This window comes from Leopardus geoffroyi, chromosome B1, assembly GCF_018350155.1.
Source record: "Leopardus geoffroyi isolate Oge1 chromosome B1, O.geoffroyi_Oge1_pat1.0, whole genome shotgun sequence".
NCBI lineage: Eukaryota > Metazoa > Chordata > Mammalia > Carnivora > Felidae > Leopardus > Leopardus geoffroyi.
Genome location: NC_059327.1, coordinates 200,561,030 through 200,581,928, shown reverse-complemented (window position 1 = coordinate 200,581,928; position 20,899 = coordinate 200,561,030). Strand labels below are relative to the sequence as shown.

The 20,899-nt window shown below is 50.8% G+C and overlaps 1 protein-coding gene across 2 annotated transcripts in view; it reads left to right on the top strand.

The window, feature by feature from the left end:
* Nucleotides 1-20,899, top strand: part of CRMP1 (collapsin response mediator protein 1) — a 78,248-nt gene that overhangs the window by 14,364 nt on the left and 42,985 nt on the right. For both annotated transcript variants that reach the window (XM_045474601.1, XM_045474603.1), the window contains exons 2-3: nt 11,392-11,480; nt 17,137-17,321. In XM_045474601.1, coding sequence (XP_045330557.1) covers nt 11,392-11,480; nt 17,137-17,321 — 274 coding nt within the window. The remainder of the gene's footprint in view (nt 1-11,391; nt 11,481-17,136; nt 17,322-20,899) is intronic.

Sequence of the window (20,899 nt, the reverse complement as noted above, 5' to 3'; positions counted from 1 at the left end):
ACAGGGCTAGTAAGGGCGGGGCCAGATCTGAGCCCAGGCAGTCTGCCTTGGCACCCACGTGCTGAACCATCAGGCCACTCTGCCTCTTTGTCACATGAGATAATGAGCGTGAAAGCATCTGGCCCACAGGAGGCATTGCCAATGCTTATTAGGCGAATAGGTCTCTGCCCTTACTATCTCCCCTCCCTGGAGCCCTTTGCAACTTCCAGAGCCCTGGAATCTGCCTTCCTCCCTTTCGGCTATAATGGCAGCAACCCCATTAGGAGGTCAGGTGAGTGCATGGCATTGGGAATGTGCTTGGATAAATAGCGGAATGTGTATACATGTCCGGCTACTTGCTTATCCCCATTTTGCAGAGGAAGGAACTGAGGCTCAGACACGTTAACCAGGTACAATGAGGAGAACAGGGGAGAACTACCCGGGGGTAATGGGGCTGTCACTTTGTAGGTACCGACGGAGCTAGGTTCAAATCGGGCAGCACCATCTGGCTGTGTGACTTTGAGAAATTACCTCACTTCTCTTATTTCCTCATTTGTAGCAACCATACCCACTCTTTTTTTTTTTTAAGTTTATTTATTTATTTTGAGAGAGACCACATGAGAAGGGGAAGGGCAGGGGCAGAGAGACAGGGAGACAGAGAATCCCAAACAGGCTCCACACCGTGAGTGCAGAGCCCGACACAGGGCTCAAACCCACGAACGGCGAGATCATGACCCAAGCCAAAACCAAGAGTGGGCCGCTTAACCGACTGAGCCACCCAGGCGGCCCAGTCGTACCCACTTCTTAAGGCAACTTAAGATTTAAAAATGAATGCCGAACTGGCATTTAGTGTGCCCTCAGGAATGTGATTTCCTTAAAGAGAAAGGATTTGTGTTCAGATTGCTTTATGGAAGGTAAAAAGCAGAGACAAGGAGACGCAAAGTGGGTCCCAACGTAGATACAGAGATAGCTGGCATCATTGTCCTTTGGGGCAGCCCGAAGGCCCTGCCCACTCCTGGTGTGTTATTTTAAAACCAGGTATTCAGTCCATCAGGGAGTATTTTCCTGAATGTCTGCTGGTATCATGGGACCTGAGACCTTGCTGTTAAAACTGCAGTTGTCATGGAAACGGGCCCAAGCTTCCAGAGAAGGCCTGCAATCCATGGGGACCACCTGTATTTCTAACTCATGAAAGAGGAAAATGCCACTGTGCTCTCTGCCCATGCGAGGGGAGAGCAAATGTGAGTTAATTAGATTGGGTCTCAGGCCTGTTGCCCTTTCCAGAGCTGCCTTCCTGGAAAGTGCTGCGAAGCAAAGGGCTGCAGGCTGATGGGCTGTCCCCTGAGGCAAAAATCAAAGGCAATGGGCTAGTTTTCTGTGAATGAATAAGAGTGCGCAGCTGCACCTTTTGGGAGATCTGCAAGGGGGGCCTGGGAGGAAGAGGGCTCTGGTTATTAAAGTAGGGACTGAGTCTTGGGCTGTGAAGTATTTGAGCTGGAAAATCCCTCAGGCAGCTCTCAACACGTGATCTTTTTTCCTTTTTCTTTTCCTTTTCTTTTTTTTTTAGAGAGAGGAAGAGAGTGGGGGCAGATCAGAGGGGGAGAGAGAGAGAGAGAGAAAGATAGACTCTTGAGCAGGCTCCACAGTCAGCGCAGGGCCCAATGTGGGGCTCAATCCCACGACCCTGGGATCATGACCTAAGCCAAAATTAAGAGTGGGATGCTCGGGGCGCCTGGGTGGGTCAGTTGGTTAAGTATCCCAACTTTTGATTTCTGCTCAGGTCATGATCTCACAGTTTGTGTGAGTTTCCAGCTCTGTGCTGACAGCATCCAGATCTCTGGGATTCTCTCTCTCTCTCTCCCTCTCTCTTTCTGCCCCTCCCCCACTTGCACTGTCTCTCTGTGTGTCTCAAAATAAATAAACTGGAAAAAAAAAAAGAATGGGTTGCTCAACTGACTGAACCACCCAGGCGCCCCTCAGCACAGAATCTTGATGGTGCATCAATTTGCTTTGACACAATAATGCCACATAAACAAACAACCTTGTAATTCTGTGACTTACGACTTGAAATATTTCTTGCTCTTAGGTCTGTGGGTGGTAGAGATGTATTAGCAGAGCTTGGCCAGATTTGTCATCAGGCTTCTGTTTGGGTCAACTTTTCTCCTCATCTCATCTCCTTCTGGGACGACCATGCAGTTTTCGTGACAGGGGACAGACTGCCAAGAGATTGAGCTGAATCCCGTCTGCCTCTTGAAGCTTGTGCTCAGACTGGTGCACTCACATCTACTCTCATTCTGCTGGTCAAAGCAAGGCACATGGGTGCGCCATCAGCTGGTGGGGCAGGAGAGCACCGCACCCACATTGGCGCGTGCCAAGGGTGAGAGAACAGAGAGAATTGTAAAACAAATAGCACAATCCACCCCAGAGGGTCTACATCAAGATTACCTGGGGGTGTTGGTTAGTAACATAAATTCCTGGCCCATAAGATGCATCTGGTAAATGAAATTCTTGGCAAAAGCCCCTGGGTTAGAGTTTTTAGCAGGCGATCCCAATGGATTTTGAGGATCGTCTAGGCTCAGGCGCCATGTTGTAAGTTGTACTTGCATGAATGACGTGTGTCTACCTGTCCTGTTGAATGTTTGAGTTGTAAACATTAGCCTCAGCATTAGTGGCTTGTAGAGTTCGAAGGCCTGGTAACTTTTAGAACTCACCTTGACATTTCTTTTGTCTTAAGAGAATGAAGTTCAATACATGAGCAAAGCACATTTCTATTAAAATGGGGTTTCCCTGATCTTCTTGAGACTCATTTCCATGCCAGCCCCTTGGAGGAAGGGATTCTTCCTTTTGCCAAGGAGTGACGGGTCATTTAGTTACTCTGAGCCTCTTCCCACTGATGAACCAGGCAGCCTCATCAGAATCTGTATGCACCCACACATCCCCGGTGGAGTTGCCTTCTCAGCATGAAGAACATTCCTCCAACCCTAACCTTAATCCTCTGAGATCCTTTTTTGATACACATTGTTCATTGGCTTCAGATTCCAATGTCTACATCATGGGAGAGGGGGTCTGGAGGTTTTCATGACAGAGGATGGACTGTCAAGAGATTGAGCTGAATCCCATCTACCTCTTGAAGCTTGTGCTCAGACTGGTGCACTCACATCTACTCTCATTCTGTTGGTCAAAGCAGACCAACTTCCCTCCCCCCAACTTCTTGGGAGAATTAAAGTCTTGTACTAGGAGTTAAAAGTACTTGGAACCAGTTGCATACATTGTGAAGCATAAGGCACGACTGTTTGTGTTCTCTGGAAATGTAAAGATTACAAAATGCCAGTGAGCTGAGAAAGGAGAGCAGTGAAGAACTACAAGGCTGGAGGAGGGAGAGGGATCTTCAACATCCCAGGGTTGGGAGAAACCTTGCTATCCGAGTGACTGATGATGTGTCAGGACCACGGACAGCACACAGCTTGCCCTTTCCATTCCTTGTTCATCCCGTGGAACCTGGAACTTTGGGAACGTCGTGTCTGTGTATATACTATTCATTTTGCTGGAATGCTCCCCTTCTCCCCCCTTTTTGGCTTCATGAACTTCTCACATTTCAGAACCCAGCTTAAATGTCTCCTCCTTGATGACATAGTCGCTGTCTTTCCCTGTCTCTGTAATAACAGCTTTGGTTTTCTGCTGTTTTCCAGTTCATAAACGAGTGATTGGGGGGTTGATTAGATGAGAACTGCACCTCTCTTTTCTTCCAAGGCTCCCTTAATGGATCTTCCAGTCCTATGACTTTCTGGTGGAGATGATAGATTTTATTCCCACCAAGCAGGAGAGAGAACCGAATGCAGGGAGGCTTAATGCTTCATTCATTCAGGGATGGACAGTGATGCAAACGTTTCGCTGTGACCCAGACCTCGCATTCTAGCTGAGGCTGCCTCCTGTTTACTTTGCTGTTGTACGGGTAAGAATGTCTGAAGCTTTAAGAGCTAATTTTTGTAAGCAGCACTCAACATAGTACTTAGTGTTTGTGAAGAGAATGAAGGCGTCCTGCCAACACCAGCTCCCTCCCAGTTGAGGCTGGATGCAAGATAATAGTGGGTTTGAAGACAAGCCCTCCCCTTCTCTGAGCTTCTCCTCTGACTCACAGGACCTTTGGCAGAGATGTGATTCCTGCCCGGAACCAAGGTTTAGGTGGCCCTTCGTGAGAGCTCTTTCAGCATCATCTGCATTGTACAGGCTTTGCACTAAGCCAGCTTCTATTCCCAGGCAGTAGGCTTAAGCTTTCAGGGAATTTTAAAAGCAGAAAAAGGGATTTCTGGTGTATCAGGCTTCTCTTTTCTCCTGTGCTGTGTTTCTTCCCTCACCCCTTTTTCCTCCCTTCCTTTCTTCCCTCTCTCATCCATCCCCCCCCTTTATCCTACTCCTTTCCTCCCCTTTTCACTTCCTCCTTCTCTCTTTTCAAACATTCTGTTCTTCTTTCTCCCTTTCTCCTTGTCTCCTGTCTGTCTCCCTCTCTCCTCCTGCTCAGCAAACGTTTGCTAAATACCTCTGGCTGGTCCCTGGGATCCAGAGATGAATCGCCCCAGGCACGGCTGGCTAGGAAGGGGTGTCCAGCCCTGCGGGAGATGGACACGTGAGCCATGACCATGCCAGATGCTCAGTCTTGTAGCAGAGGGGTGTGCAAGGGGCAGTGGGACACGGGGGCACCCCATAGTCTCTGCTGGGGGGAGTCTGTTACTGTTAGAAAGATTTGCTCTCCCCCCTGAATTACTACCAGATAGAGAGTTTGGTATTTTGCTTTTCCAGCTAAGATTTTATTGTCTAGCACTTTTGTCTGTCGTTAAAAATTCCTGGGAAATATTTTAGCAGTTGAAGGATACCCCATTAGTGGTGTGGTTATACGAGTGCCATTAATTCTGGATCACGCTTTTGTGTACAATCCTTTGACCTGTTTGGGGATATTTTCCTGAGAACAGATTCCCAGCACTGAATTTTTATATCAAAGGTCATCAGCAATTTTAAGGCCCATGATACATTTTGCAAAATTGTCCAGTGCTTATTCTTACTGAGAAACTCCTGCTTTGAGGAAACTGTAATCAGTTTCCCTGTTTCTACTTCTGCCCAGTATTTGTGTGATGTCTCAGCTCAGGAGCTTTTGTATGTTTGAGTTCTTCTTTGAAGAAAACCCTTTCATTATCATGGGGACCCGCCCAGACTCCATTCCTCATGGCGTCAGGGTCCCCTTGAGCTGGCATCTGAACCCCTCTCCAGGTCCCCACCCTGAGGTCCTACTTCAGCCAGATAAAACCACATACGGATCCCCCAGCACACCCTGTCCCTCTGTGCCTGTCCCCATGTCATACCTCTTTCTGTAGTCTCTTTTGTCCTTTGCCGCATGGCTAATTCCCATTCATGCTTCCAGCTTAAGTAAGCATTTTTCCCCTGGAAGAGCTGGAACGGGGGCACCTCTGTGCTCCTGGCAATCTCTGCTCTTCTCTCTGTCCCAGCCCTTCCCAGTCTCCCCCACTGGCCTGAAAACTCCTTAAGGGCAAGTGCTATTTCTTTTAGCTGCACATACTCCTTCCTTAGTTATTTATTGAGTGTGGTTCTTGCTATAGAAAATGGCAAAGAATAAACAATGCGTGACTCTACTGAGTAGTTACACATGCCAGACGTGTGCTAAGTGCTTTATGTATATACCCCATGGACTTTTCCCAACAGCCTTATGAGGCAGGGACAGTTGTCCCCATTTGCAGATGAGGAAACTGAGGCTAGGAGAGGTTAAGTCACATGGATAGTAAGCAGACAGAGACTGGACCTTGCATCTGACTCTGGACAGTCTGTTCTGATGTAACGCTGATCCAAGGACACGAGCCATACTGAGCATAATTCCCTTTAGGTCACAGCTGTCATCATGGAATGAATGGCAGTCTCTGGCATACTCTAGCTGTTGGACTTTTGTTGAATTTTTAGTCAGATATTTCATTTCCTTCAAAGAGTTGAAAGGGTGATTGTGACACAGAACAACTGTCCTTGTTCACATGTGTGTCTGTGAGAGGCAGGGAATTATTAATTTTCTTTTAAATGTGTGACTTATTTTGTTACATTCTTAACAATTATGTAGCATCAGCTTCACTCCTCTTGGTGTGAGATTTTACACTCAGATTTCCTGCGTGAAAAAAGGGAGCCCTAGAATGCTAGGTCCTTGGGTCACAGACATCTGGTATTTTCTAAATTATATCTGATTATGGGTGTCATGGATTCTAGAGTGTGAAAATGCTTCTCTTTTTTTTTTTTTTTTTTAAATTTTTTTTTTTCAACGTTTATTTATTTTTGGGACAGAGAGAGACAGAGCATGAACGGGGGAGGGTCAGAGAGAGAGGGAGACACAGAATCGGAAACAGGCTCCAGGCTCTGAGCCATCAGCCCAGAGCCTGATGCGGGGCTCGAACTCACGGACCGCGAGATCGTGACCTGGCTGAAGTCGGACGCTTAACCGACTGCGCCACCCAGGCGCCCCAACTTCTCTTTTTTTTAATGTGCTTTTTTAATGTTTATTTTTGAGGGACAGAGAGCTCATGGGGGAGGGGCAGAAAGATGAGACAGAGGATCTGAAGCGGGCTCTGAGCTGTCAGCGCAGAGCCCGATGTGGGGCTCAAAGTCACGAACCGCGAGATCATGGCCTGAGCCGAAGTCAGACGCTTAACCGACTGAGCCACCCAGGCGCCCCTCGCATGTGAAAATATTTTAAGATGTGACAGAAGAAATATTTAAGATGTGTTTGGTGCAGTGGATGCCAGGCCGGAAGTTAGGGAACCTTGGGTCTAACCCGTACCCCCGTTAGTTGTGTGAACACGGGAGGTCACCCGGTCTCTAAGCCTCGTTTCCATCTGAGGTCAGATCAGACCCAACACTCCATAAGAACCACTCGGCGCAAACAGGCTTGGAGAGCAGAACTGTCGTAAAGCAAAATTCCCAAGGTGTCATCTGGGGAAAGTTCCCTTGTCAGAACTTTCCACACAACAAAAGGATCTGTGTTTGGAAAAGATGTTAAGTGCAGTCCCCCGCTCGCGTATTCACGTTACACGTCAGCAGAGTAAAGGATCTGGGTTCTGGTCATATCGACCATCTTTTGTTTCTGCTTAACCCAGAATTCTCTAAACTCACTACCCCCGGGACTCACCTTGGGGAATAGCCTCTACTTAAACCCCTCTGAGCTAGAGTGCCAAAGGACATGATTCTGAACATGCCAATTACGAGGCAAAGGCACTGCTAATTTCAAGGAAGAAAAGCAGGGAGTCACATTGGCTCTTGCCTTATCATACACGGACTTACTGTTTTAGAACGACACTTGCACCCGACTATGTCGGAGCTCGGACCGGTGCAGTAGTTGCACACAGAATCGGCTGGTAGTTGGGGAGGAGGTGGACTTGAACACAAGCTGCACCACCTGGTTCTAGAAAGAGCAGGGTGGGGCTGATCTTTTGGTGTGCAGTGTATTAAACACTACCTTTCAGGCTGAGCCTGAAAAGCCCTCTATTAAATGTGGCAGAGCAGACAGCTGCCTGCAGGAGGCCGTGTTCTGGAAGCCACGCACCAGCTGCTGCTGCTGCCGCCTCACATTCCCCTGCTTTCCGGTGCCCGGGAAGCCTGGACACAAGCTTGTCTCTGCTTGTGGGTGTGCAGAGCCCATGCCTCCCCTTGCCCCTGGCACCAGAGTATCCTCCCCGGGAATGTGCACATCGTGGCTGGCTTCTGTCTTAGGGCTAAGAGGCAGGTTGTAGGGCCTGGGAGCGGTTGAGCTTGAAGACAGAGACTCTCCTGCTGGGGGGTAAGATGCGCTGGTTCCCACTTGTCTCCCTTGCCTCATGGCTCGTAGTTCTTTGTCTCCTGGCTGTGATACCTTTTCTCTCCATCTTAATCCATTTGTCCTTCAAGAATCAGTCAGGGATCCGTCTGTGTGTCTATTCATCCATCTGGCCATCCATCCATCCATCCATCCGGCCAGGTTGTGTCCAAGTACTGGAGATGCAACACTGAAGAAAACAGGTGAAATCTGTCCCCCGGTGAAGCTACCAGTCTTGTAAGGACATTTGCAGGGCACAGCTATAGGTGGCCCGTCCACCTACATCAGCATATATGCAGCTGTCCCCTGTGAGTTGTGTCTGCCACAGCCAGTGGGCGACCACCACAGCTCTGATGTCAGCGGGCAAGTCACATTTTAGACAAACGTGTGGATACGTAGCGTGTAGGGGCTGTGAAACAAAGTGGGGGGCGGGGTGTGGGTTTTGCTGACAGGGCACAGGTGTATGATGTTCCAAACAGGGCAGGCGGCGGGAGGGCTCTCAGGTAAGTGACACCGAACAGACACCTGAAGCAAGTGGGAGAGTGAACTTGGCCTGGGTGGTGGGGTTCCAGATTACGCAGGGTCTCCCTGACCTTGGCTTTCACTCTGAAGGAAGTTCGGTGCCGATGCCAGATGCAGGCAGAGGGTTCTGAGCAGCAGGCTGTGGGCTCCGTTTCTGCGCAGCGAGCCTTCCCTGAGTCTTGAGTTTGGGTTAACCCTTCTTCTCCGGGCTTGTACAGTGTCCTCTGCCTTCTCCTGGTTCATGCATTCTGTACGGTTCCTCAGAGGGTCCGGGTGGGATCGAGCCCCAGTTAACCCCAGTGTTACCCAGATCAGCAAACACCCTGCATTGGATTTCTGTGCCTAACCCTACTTCTTCGTGACAGTTCTTGTGGCCACCTCCCGTATACACGATCTGCCTCAATCCTTGTCTCAGGCTCTGCATTCAGGGAAGCCCATGGAGGACGCTCCCCCAGAAGTGACTACCCTGAGTTGTTAATGTCTGTTTACTCTCTGTCTCCCTACCCCAGGGCTGGGGCTTACGGACAGAGAGGCTGTGATGTATTTATTCATTGCCGCATCCCCAGCTAGGAGATAGAACAAGTAGAAAGCAGCACATGGCAAAAAGAATTCTCTGCCTCCAAGAAGTGCAAATGAACAATTATTGATAACCAAGGGTGCTTGGTGATTTTACGCAAGGCAAATAGGGGCAATACTTTTGGGAAGCTACCTGGTCCTGTTTATCAAGGGCCATAAACGAGGTTTATACTGTGTGACCCAGTTGTTACGCCTCTGAGGACCGAGCCTAACGCGTCAAGCCGAGGGAGACACTTTGTGTGGAGAGACGCTCACTGGCGCTCATTACAGCAACGTCACCCGTGCGAAAACTCAAAAATAACTCCAATGCCCAACAGTAGGGAGATAGTGAAACAATTTATGGTGTATCCACAAGGTGAAATGCTTTGTGGACACTTACTGATGGCTGTGAAGAACATGTGATAACTTGGGATACCCTTATGGCAAAATGCAGAAAAGGACACAGTTGTGGTTTTTGGCTTCTAGAATTTGCTGTGTGTGTGTGTGTGTTGTTGTTGTTGCTGTTGTTTTTTACCGTCTCTGGGCCTTGATTACCAGTTCTCTCCGCCCAGACCCTGAATGTTTGCCCTACCTGGACGAACTTTGTTTGTTTGGAACAACTTATCTCGACTTATTTTCTAGGGGTGAGCTGGTCTTGCCTGGCCCCCGGTAAGGGGGACAGCTCCTTAACTTTGCTCCCGTGGTGGGCACCCTCCCCTTTTCCTCTTGTAACCAGCCCCCACCACCCAAGGCTTGTGAAGCCTCTGCCTCTCCCTCGGCCATCTCCACTAGGACACATTCCCCTCTGTCCCTGGTTCCTCCTGGCTCCTCAGGGCTTGGCCCTGGGCTGGGAGCCGAGGCAAAGTGCAGCATCTGATGGGACACAGATGAGTGGGTGGATGCGTGCATTACGATCGCCACCGTGGGGATTCACGGAAAACGGTAGAGAGAAACATCAGAACGTTGACTGGAGGTCATTCCGGGGCAGTTGTGTTTTTTTTTTTAATAGTCTTTCTGCTAGTTTTTAAGATGTCTCTGAATTGAGTTTTATTATATTCAATAATGATGCCTTAAGAAACCCCTGTTCTACGAATGACCCAGTTTTCTGCAACAAATGAATGGCATCAGAGAGGGAGGAGGGCGGGACAGACCCCTGCAGACTTCACAGAGCCAGATGCAGGGTGGGGGCTGTGGACGGGACCACTCAAGCCGCCCACGGTCAAAGGACATTTCTGAGACAGCCAAGCAAAATTGAGCATGGTCCATTAACCGATACGAAGGAATTCATGTCAGTTGGGTCCGCTGAGATGGCGGTTTGTGGTTATGTTTATTTCAAAACTTCTTGGGGCGCCCGGGTGGCTCGGTTGGTTAAGTGTCCGAGTCTTGGTTTCAGCTCAGGTCATGATATAGCAGTTTCGTGTGTTCCTGTCCCACGTCGGGTTCTGTGCTGGCAGCGCTGAGCCTGCTTGGGATTCTCTCTCCCTCTCTCCCTCTCTCCCTCTCTCCCTCTCTCCCTCTCCCTCTCCCTCTCCCTCTCTCCCTCTCCCTCTCTCCCTCTCTCTCTCCCTCTCTCTCTCCCTCTCTCCCTCTCTCTCTCCCCCTCTCTCCTTCTCTCCCTCTCTCTCTCTCCCTCTCTCCCTCTCTCCCTCTCTCTCCCCCATCTCTCTCTCTCTCTCTTTCCCTCTCTCCGTCTCTCTCTCCCTCTCTCCCTCTCTCCCTCTCTCCCTCTCCCTCTCTCCCTCTCCCTCTCTCCCTCTCTCTCTCTCCTTCTCCCTCTCTCTCTCTCCCTCTCCCTCTCTCCCTGTCTCTCTCTCTCTCCCCCATCTCTCTCTCTCTCTCTTTCCCTCTCTCCGTCTCTCTCTCCCTCTCTCCGTCTCTCTCTCCCTCTCTCCGTCTCTCTCTCCCTCTCTCCCTCTCTCCCTCTCTCCCTCTCTCCCTCTCCCTCTCCCTCTCTCCCTCTCTCTCTCTCCTTCTCCCTCTCTCTCTCTCCCTCTCCCTCTCTCCCTGTCTCTCTCTCTCTCCCCCATCTCTCTCTCTCCCTCTCTCTCTTCCTCTCTCTCTCTCTCTCTCCCTCTCCCTCTCTCTCTCTCCCACCCTCCCTCCCTCTCTCTCCCTCTCTCCCTCTCTCTTTGTCCCTCCCCAACTCATGCTGTCTCTGTCTCTCTCAAAATAAATAAATCAACTTAAAAAAAAATTTTTTTAACTCCTTCATGGTCAGAGATACACACTGAAGTATTTACAGGTGACGTGATACGGTGTTTGGGATTTTATTGGAAAATACCGCAGCAAAAACAAAACCGAAGTGTCGGTGGGGGCATAGAATAGGTGGGATGTGAATGGCGAAGTGTGGAAGGTTCTGAGTCCGGGTGATGGACGTGAGGGGGCTTTTTTATGGCGTTTCTTTACTTTTGAAAACATTTGGATAATTTTATATTAAAAGTTCAAAAAACGTCTTGGCTTTTCCCTGGTAACACTGAATACTTTGCTTGGCTTTTCAGAGTGACCGACTCCTCATCAAAGGTGGACGAATCATCAATGATGACCAGTCCTTCTATGCTGACGTCTACCTGGAAGATGGACTTATAAAGTGGGTTGACCAAAAACTTTTTTTAAAAAACAGAAAAAGATTTTATGTTTTAAGTAATCTCTACACCCAGTGTGGGTCTCGAGCTTGCAACCTTGAAATCAAGAGCCACACGCTCCACTGAATGAGCCAGGCAGGTGCCCCCAAAACGCGTCTTTGAAGAAGCCAGTCTCCCCGGGCTGCCTGGCCCTTAGGGGATGCAGACAGCTGGCGTTCTGTCCCCAAATGACTGTGCTATGTCCTGTGACTGTCAGGGAGGGAGAGGTTCGAGGAGGGAGGAGCTCCAAACTCGTGGGGGGTCGGGGACTGGCCGTTACTGAGTGCCCCTGCCGTGTGAGCCTTCTGTAGGGCCTCAGACGCACAGGGGGCTGTGACGTGCACCTGTTGGTCTCCTGTCCTGTTGCAGGAAGTGGTGGGCTAGTGAGGCAAAACACCTGCCCCACACTGCAGTGTCCGTTAGGGACAAGGCACAGGTGTCAACCTGGTACATAGGCCTGAACTCACAGCTCTTTCTTCCGCCTGCCCAGAATTTCTGGATTGGGTTGAAGGGGGGCAGGGGAGAAGGGAAGAATGTTAGGACAGGGCCGTGGTGCTTAAATAAAAGACATCCGTCGGGACTGAAGTCTCCTCCACTTTCTCCCTGTCGGCGTCCTCTCCAGCTGTGACATCCCAGTGTGCTTGTTCGCTCGGTCACTGTAATGGAGAACCCGCGGCTGGGCGGCTTCCACAACAGGAATTCACTTGTCGCAGATCTGGAGGCTGCCAGTCCTGGGTCAAGGTGCCGGCAGGGATGGTTCCTTCTGAGATCTCTCTCCTTGGCTTGCGGATGGCCGTCTTCTGGCTGTCCTCCCGTGGTCGTCCCTCTCTGTGCATGCACTCCTGGGGTCTCTTCTCTGCCTCTTCTTACAAGGACATCAGTCCTATTGGGGGGTCAGGGCCCCTCCCTAGTGCCTCATTCTAATTTACTCACCTCTTTAAAGGCCCCCTCTCCAAATACAGTCACATTCTCAGATGCTGGGGGTCAGGGCTTCAACATACAAGTTTGGGGGAGCACAGTCCACAGACAGTGGTTTGGATGTGGCCTCCACATTTCACCGGCTCGTAATGGAGAGGTTCAGCTCTTTTTCTTATGCATGACGAACGCCCTGGATTCGCTCAGCATCTTCCCCTGGAGTCTGGGAGAGTAGGAGATGGAAATTCTCAGTATCCAGCTCCGGCTGCTGGCACAGCAAAGAAGGGCAGAGAGGAACATGCGTGAGATGAAGGTCAGGACTGTCTGGTGCCCATGTAGGCTTTGATGAAGAGGAGGAGGAGGAGGAAGGGGAGGAGGAGGAGGAGGAAGGAGAGGAGGAGGAGGAGAAGGAAGAGGAAGGGGAGGGGGAGGAGGAAGGAGAGGAGGAGGAGGAAGGGAAGAGGAAGGGGAGGGGGAGGAGGAAGGAGAGGAGGAGGAGGAAGGGAAGAGGAAGGGGAGGGGGAGGAGGAAGGAGAGGAGGAGGAGGAAGGGAAGAGGAAGGGGAGGGGGAGGAGGAAGGAGAGGAGGAGGAGGAAGGGAAGAGGAGGAGGAGAAAGAGGAGGAAGGGGAGGGGGAGGAGGAGGAAGGGGAGGAGGGGGAGGAGGAGGAAGGGGAGGAAGAGGAAGGGGAGGAGAGGGAGGAGGAGGAAGGGGAAGAGGAGGAGGAGAAAGAGGAGAAAGGGGAGGGGGAGGAGGAAGGAGAGGAGGAGGAGGAAGGGAAGGGGAGGAGGAAGGGGAAGAGGAGGAAGGGGAGAAGGAGGAAGGGGAAGAGAAGGAGGACAAAGAGGAGGAAGGGGAGGGGGGAGGAGGAGGAAGTGGAGGAGGAGGAGGGCGGAGGAAGAGGGTCAGGAGGAGCCCTACTCTGCCCCTTTCTGCCAACCCCAACTCCAGCCCCAGACTCCAAGCATTTCAAGTCCAGCCCAAGCCCCTGTTTTTCCAGGAGATTCTCTCCTCTCAGCTGTTCCCAGCCACACTGAAAACATGGTACCTCCAGAGCGAGCCCAGCAGCCCTCGCCTGGAACCTCGCACCCATAAATCCTCTGCCTGGAACACCTTGCCCCTTCCCTCATTCTCCTTTTCTCCCCCCATTCCCCAACCCCTGTTTGTCCTTTGGGTCCTGCTTGTGTGGCTCCTCCTCCAGGAAGCCTTCCCTGACCCCTGTGTTGGAAGCATTCTCTTGCTGGCCAGCCTGCGTGCCAGTCCCACGCTCCTCATGCTGCACGCGGCCCTGACTTAGGGACCTCACCTTAGGGCCTCCCCCCCGGGGCCTGGCACAGTGCTGGGGACAGACAGGTACCAGGAGCATTGGCTGGAAGAACCCTGGCCTGTCAGTGCAGGACCTTGGTCTCGGCCACAGTACAGCCTGGAACCAGAGGGAGAAAGGCACAGGTGGTGGGGGGGCGGTGGGTAGTGAGGTTCCTAGGTCACCCCCCTGCTTCGATAAGGAGACAGCCATTCCAGGGCAGACCCTGGTTTGTGGGGGGCTGGGGGCTTCTGGGGCGTGAGGGGTAAAGGATGCTGACAACTGTTGCGGGACCACCTTCCCACCAGCCTCACGGGGTTTGAAGTTAACCCCCCAGGAGCCTTGCAGTCCAGGGTGTATGCATGCAACAAGAGCTCACTGGCTGAGCTGCATTTATGAAGTGCTTGCTGCATATGCGAACACCTGGGGTCTTCGGACCTTGGTGGACCGTGTTGTTCAGGAACTACGCGGTTTCCACAAGTTCGGTATCTGTCGGCCCCTCTCAGTCTGAAACGCCTTTGTATTTGACTCCGCTGGCCCTCCCCTTCCGCCGTTAAGCAGACGAGTCTCCGGATGGTCATGTGGGGCGCAGGTCCCTGCTGGCTGGGAAGCAGGTGTGGCAGGGCTGAGACCCTGGGGGAACCACCTGCGCTGACCCCAGGCACCACCCGGCATGAGGGGGCTCAGTTATTTCCCTTTACTTTGATGGGACCCCAAGAACCCTTTTATTTGGCAGCCGTTCACCAAGTTTTCCTGACAGCTGTTCGTCTGTCTTTGTGCAGAATCTGTTATGATTCGTGGAAGGTTCCGTCCAGTTTGCTCAGCGCCGGTGACTCAAACGCCGGCCGCCCAAGACTCCTGAGTGTGGTGTCGAGCGTCTGTCTCATTCTCAGAGCCTCCTTTCTCCTCGCCCCTTTTCCACACCCATTGCCATCGAGAACCTTTTAGGTTTTTCCTCCGAATGCACCGAGGGCTCCATTTGGCTCAATCCCGGTTTGGGGAGAATCTGCTTCTACCTAAGGGAAGCAGGAAGGCAGTTGAGGCTGGTGGGCAGAGCCAAGATATGAGATTCGGGGGGACCTGGCTTGAGTCCAGACCCACCACTGACTTGCTGTGTGGCCTCAGACATGTCACGTGCCTCTCTTGAGTTCTGTTTTCTTCTTTCACTTCCTGTAAAGAGAGGCGACTGTCATGCCTTTAAGATGGACCCCGAACAACAGTACCTGCTGGCAGTGTGGCATGGTGACTGAGTCACATACCCGATCAGACTCCACGGATACCCCCCTGTAGGGCCCATGCCCAGTCTGGGACATGCCCAAGCCGTTGCCAGCATGAAACAGTTGAACATGACCCCATCTTCTTTAGAAGCCAGTTGGAGCGTTAAATGAGATGATCCCTGAAGTGTATAGAAGGCCAGTGCTCAGCAGCAACCTGCCCCTGCTGTAAGGCTTGGGGGTGTCTCCTCCCGGACCCCTGACATACAGCCCTGTGTTTGGAGCTGGACAGCGGGAGGATCGGGCAAGGCAGAAGTCTGCACGTCGAGATGGAAATTACAGAGGGGAAGAGGTTGGCGTTGGGAGCAGCAGTGGCCGTGGCTGCGGGAGTGGTAGCGGTGATGGTCCCCGGCACCGTCCTTCCGCTAGACCTACTTTCAGCTTCGGGACAGATAGTGTGTGACGCCCCAACTCTGTGGAAGACCCCCAAGGGGAGCCCCGTGGCCTCTGTCCCGCCCCACCCCACTTGCCTGGACTGGCCCCGCCCAGGGGTCCAAGGGGAGCCAGGGGATTCTGTTCCTGCCACCTGGGGGTGGATTCTTTTTGGGGGCCTGGCATGGTGGTCACCAGAGCGACACTTTCCTATACCTTCATTACTGGTGTTTTCACGTGACTTAGGATATTGTTGCCTAAGCTGATGAGCTCAGAACAACTGTATTTAAAAAAAATTTTTTTTAATGTTTATTTATTTTTGAGAGAGAGAGAGAGAGAGAGAGAATGAGTGGGGGAGGGGCAGAGAGAGAGGGAGCCACAGAATCTGAAGCAGGCACCAGGCTCTCAGCGGTCAGCACAGAGCCCGACGCGGGGCTCAAACCCACCAACCGCGAGATCATGACCTGAGTCGAAGTCGGATGCTCAACCAACTGAGCCACCCAGGCACCCCTGTATTTTTTTTTTTAATAAAAATCGCTCAAGTTCAGATCTAGTGGTCTTCACCAGGCGTTGACCTTGGAGGCTGTTGTATCTATCCTGGTGCTGGCTGAGCCTCCCCTCTGCCCCCCATGTCTCCTGACTCTGGTTCCAGCAGGTGAAACACAGCTGCCACCACAGGGGCAAGGCTTCGAATATCTTGGGCTCTTCTCTCTTCTTCCAGCCTTTGGAATTTTTCTTCTTTCTGGAGGGAGTTTGCAGGCACCTGGTGCATTTGGGAACAGAGGTGATGGTCAGCGTGTGCAGAGAAACCCTGCCATCCCCAGTGTGATTCCCTCCAGGCAGGTTTTACCCTATTAGTGGATTTTTCTTGTGGGTACTGGGGAGTCCAACAGCTTCCCTGAGGTCAGTGCTCCTGAGAGTGAAAATGAAAATCCTGGTTGCTTGTCTGTATTAGCTAGCCACAGGTGCCATAACAAAGCCCCCCATACTGGGCAGTTTAAACAGCAGACATCTATTTTTTCATGGGTCTGGAGGCTGGAAGTCTGAGGTCAGAATGTCAGCAGGTGGGTTTCTTTGAGGCCTCTCTCCGTGGCGTGTAGACGGCTGTCTTCTCCCCGTGTTCTCACATGATCAATCCTCTGTACGGGTCTATGTCCTGATCTTGTCTTCTTACAACGACACCAACCAATCTTACAAAGACACTGTTGGATTAGGGCCCACCCTAATAGCCTCATTTTACCTTAATTGCCTTTGTGAAGGCCCAGTCTTCAAATACTGTTACATTCTGAGGTCCTTGGGTAGGGCTTCAACATCCAGCTTTTGGGAGGGTCACACTTCAGCCCATAGCACTGTCAAAGTTTGCAGAGCTAAGGGGACTTTACTCCTGCAGTCACTGTCCTCTGTTTCCCTGAAGTGGTTGACAAAGAGTGGGAAGTACTCTGGAGGGATAGGCTGTTCTGAGAACCCTTTGACACCAACCTCCGTAAGCCTCCCCAGATACCCGGGCTGGTAAAGCAGCCCACCTTATATCCTCCACTCCTCTGCTGTCCTGGATTGTAACCACCTGCCCACATGCCTCTCCCCTTCCTCAGGCCATGAGCCCCTCGAGGGCAGGAACCCTGCCTGAGCTTTCTCTGTCTACCCAGTCCCCTGCATAGGACCTGGCTCAAAAATGTTTATGCAGTGGAACTGACACCACACAGTTGACTGCCATTTTGTTTTTCTCTTAAGAACCCAAGGCCGTTTCTGTTGTTTCCAGACAAATAGGAGAGAACTTAATAGTTCCTGGTGGAGTGAAGACCATTGAGGCCAATGGGCGGATGGTGATTCCCGGAGGTATCGATGTCAACACGTACCTGCAGAAGCCCTCCCAGGGGATGACAACTGCTGATGACTTCTTCCAAGGGACCAAGGCAGCACTGGCAGGCGGGACCACCATGATCAGTGAGTTGCACCCCTGCCTTGGGCACATGTGACTTCTGTTCTACGTCACCAGCAGCATCAGCAACACCACAACACTCAATATAGATACAGGCACTTTGCTCAGGGGACCATTTAATATAACTCACCACAACCCTTCCATAAAGGCCAATATATTATGTGTGCTGCTGGTAATACACTGAAAATTTTATAGGCAATAGACATTTAAAAGTTTAAAGCATTTTAATGCATTTGAAATGAGATGACCGGCACATTGTGGGTACTATTGTTTCTTGTGCGATTAAAATGAACGTTTAAATTTCTAGGAACTGTGGACTGATTTAAAGAAAAGTATCAAGGGAAGAATGATATGGATTATAGGCAGACAAAGCCAAAATTTCCTGAACCTGGTGTGCACATGGCTAAAGTTTGGGAACCAGTCATGTAGGTGTTACTGTGAAAGATGGAGAACTAGAGGCTCACAAAGATGAAATAAGTTGCTGGACGTTACACAGTGGGGAGCAGGTTGTACTAGTCAGTATCGATGCTGTAATGCTGTGATAATGCTGCATAACAAACAGTCCCAAACTTCAAGCATCACTTGTTTTTCTTGGTCAAGGATCTGAGGGCCCAAGGAGAGGACTGGAGTGGGTCTGCTTCAGGCTGTGGGTTGGGTTCTCAGGGACACCATGGATCCCCCATCCTGGAACCAACGGCCACCTCAACTGTGCCCTTCTCCTGGCAGATGGCAGAAGTGCAAGAAAGGTCTGGCAGGAACTTATCACTCCTCTTACCACCTTATGTCTTCACTTACACACAGAAGTTCTGTTGGCCAAAGCAAGTCACATGGCCAAGCCCAAAGTAACTGGGATCTCACTCTGCCCACCATGAGCCATGGGGAAGGTGGGGAGTGGAGGAAGAATTGTGCACAAATAATGCCATGTACCTCAGTGGTTTCTTTGGAGGCTGGATTCTTCCTTTACTGCACTTTGCAGTCCCCTATATTTTTTAAGTAGCTTTTCTTTCTTGGATTTCATTTTAATAAATGGTTTTTAAAAATATTTATTTATTTTGGGGGGAGTGGAAAGTGAGCATGAGTTGGGGAGGGACGGAGAGAAAGGGAGAGAGAGAATCCCAAGCAGGCTCCGTGCTGTCAACATAGAGCCTGACACAGGGCTCAGTCTCACGAATCGTGAGATCATGACCCGAGTTGAAATCAAGAGCCAGTCATTTAACCTACTGAGCTACCCAGGCGCCCCTTAGTAAATGATCTCAATTAAGCAAGCATTAGCTGATTTTCAGTGTTCTTTCAACTGGTAGGCTCTCTGTATCCAGGCAGCTCATCCCCAAACTGGCCATAACCCTGCCCATCTCTCTTCCTCCAACAAACCCTTTTGGAAGTACATTGTGGGCTAGAGCTGGCCATCATGGGTGGGGCTCGGATCCACGAGCAGCGAGATCATGACCTGAGCCAAAGTCGGACGCCTAACTGACTGAGCCACCCAGGTGCCCTATAGGATGAGCTGTATAATAGGAGCCTCCCCCCCCCCCCCCACCATAGTATTGCTGCGAGACATACACGAGGTTACTGAGCGTAGTGCATGGCACATGATAAGTACTTGGAAATATGAGCTCGGATGGTTCTGAGAGGTGGAGATGGAAGTTCCAGGCTCAGGTGACCTGTGTGGACTAGAGGACAGAGCCCCAGATGAGGAGTCAGGATCTCCAGAGTCCCCCTTTGCTCTTTTCCCATCATGAGCTTTGAGACTCTTGGGGAGGCCCCTGGCCCATCCTTTGGGTGTCCTCCTCCCCGTCTATAATAGGGTGGTTTTCACAGTGTGTTTTATGGAACTCCAAGAACCTGTGACAACACCAGGAGGACCATAGTGAGAGGAGTGTGAGGGGCAGCGAGGTTCTGAGTCCCCACCCCATTTTTTCATTCAGCTGATCCTTATTGAGGGTTGCTCTGTGCCAGGCACGATGCTAGGTGTTGAAGGAGAGGATGGAAAAAGCAGGCATGGTGCTAGTTCTCCAGTGGTTGCAGGCTCGGGGGGGTTACAAATCATATATGACTATATATCCATGTCTATAGTCTGTGACTCGGGCTACAACAGAAAGGAGCACAGAACTCTGAACTGAGGGGCAAAGCATTCAAGGAAGGCTTCCCTGAAGAAGTGGCATTCATGCAGGGATCTGGAGGATGAGTATGAATTAACTGGGTGAAGAAGGTGGAGGGGACCAGAGCCCCAGGAAGAGAGAATGACATGTGCAAACACCCCGTAATGGGAGAACACAGTTTGCATTTAAGAGACCCATGAGGCATGAATGCAGAGACTTAGGGGTAGAGTCCTATGAGATAAGACTGGAAGGTGAGGGTGGTGCTGAGCCTCGATGGCTGAGGTAAGAATGCTGGACTTTTTCATATGGGCAATGAGCAGCTGTCGAAGGATTTTAAGCAAAGAGTGATGTGATCTGCTGATCTGCTTTGGGTTTTAAAGAGACCATAATAGAGTGGCCTAGATCAGATGTGGCTGGACCGGTGGGATCACAGTAGCTCACTGAGAGAAGAGGGTGGCTAGGACTAAGGGTGTGGCCATGGAGTGGACAGAGGTGGACAGCTCCAGGGATACGTAGGAGGGAAATCTAAGCACTTGGTGATGGGTCGGACGTGGGGGTATCTGAGAGAAAGGAAGTGTCAAGAATGACCCCTTCGATCCTAGGTGTGGAACTAAGGTGGTATCTGCACAGCTAAGGAGGTGGTGGGGGACCAGATTTGCAAGGGGTAACGATGTTGCATAAGGTTTGGGACATTTGAATCTGGAGGAGCTTTTGAGTTTTGCTGGTGGAGAGGTCGGGGAAACAGTTGGTTTCAGAGTTCTGCAGCTAAGCTGGAGTGGTACATTTTAATGATTAGCTACATTGAAGGAAACATTCCAGGACCAAGCCATGAGGAATTCGACCATTTAATGGCCAAGGAGAGGCAGAAAATTCTCCAAGGAGCCTGAGGAAAAATGGCCACAGAAGTAGAATAAAAGCCAGCAAGCCATGTTGTCATGGAAACCAAGAGGAGGGAGTGATTCACTGTGCCCTGAGAGGGCCAGTGGAGTCAGGATTGGATGTTTCCATTAAATCCAGAGACATGGAGATTGAATTAGCAAAGGCCAATGCTTTAGATGGGTGGAGGAGTGAGTGGGAGGAGAATAGGGACCTCTCTTTATAGGTGTCTGGCTGTAAAGGGTGGATGTTAGGGAGATAGGGCAGTAGCTAGAGGGATATACGAAGCCAAGTGAGGCTTAAAAGTTAGGCGTCTCCCCTTTCATTTGCTTTACATTTAAGATTTTATTTGAAAAAGGGTGATGAAATTAACATTCTTTTAGTCTCTAAAGTCTTTTTCACTTTTCATCTATGGCAGCATGGGGTAGGGGAAAGGTTCAGACTGCAGCAGACGAGACTCTGGGGATCTTCCTACTACTTAACTAGTAGTGTGATGTTAGACAAGTTCCTTGCCCTCTTTGAGCCTCAGTTTCTTCATCTGCAATGGAGATGCTAATATTCACTTCGTGGGGTGGTTGAGAGGATTAAATGTGATAATTTTAGGCCTT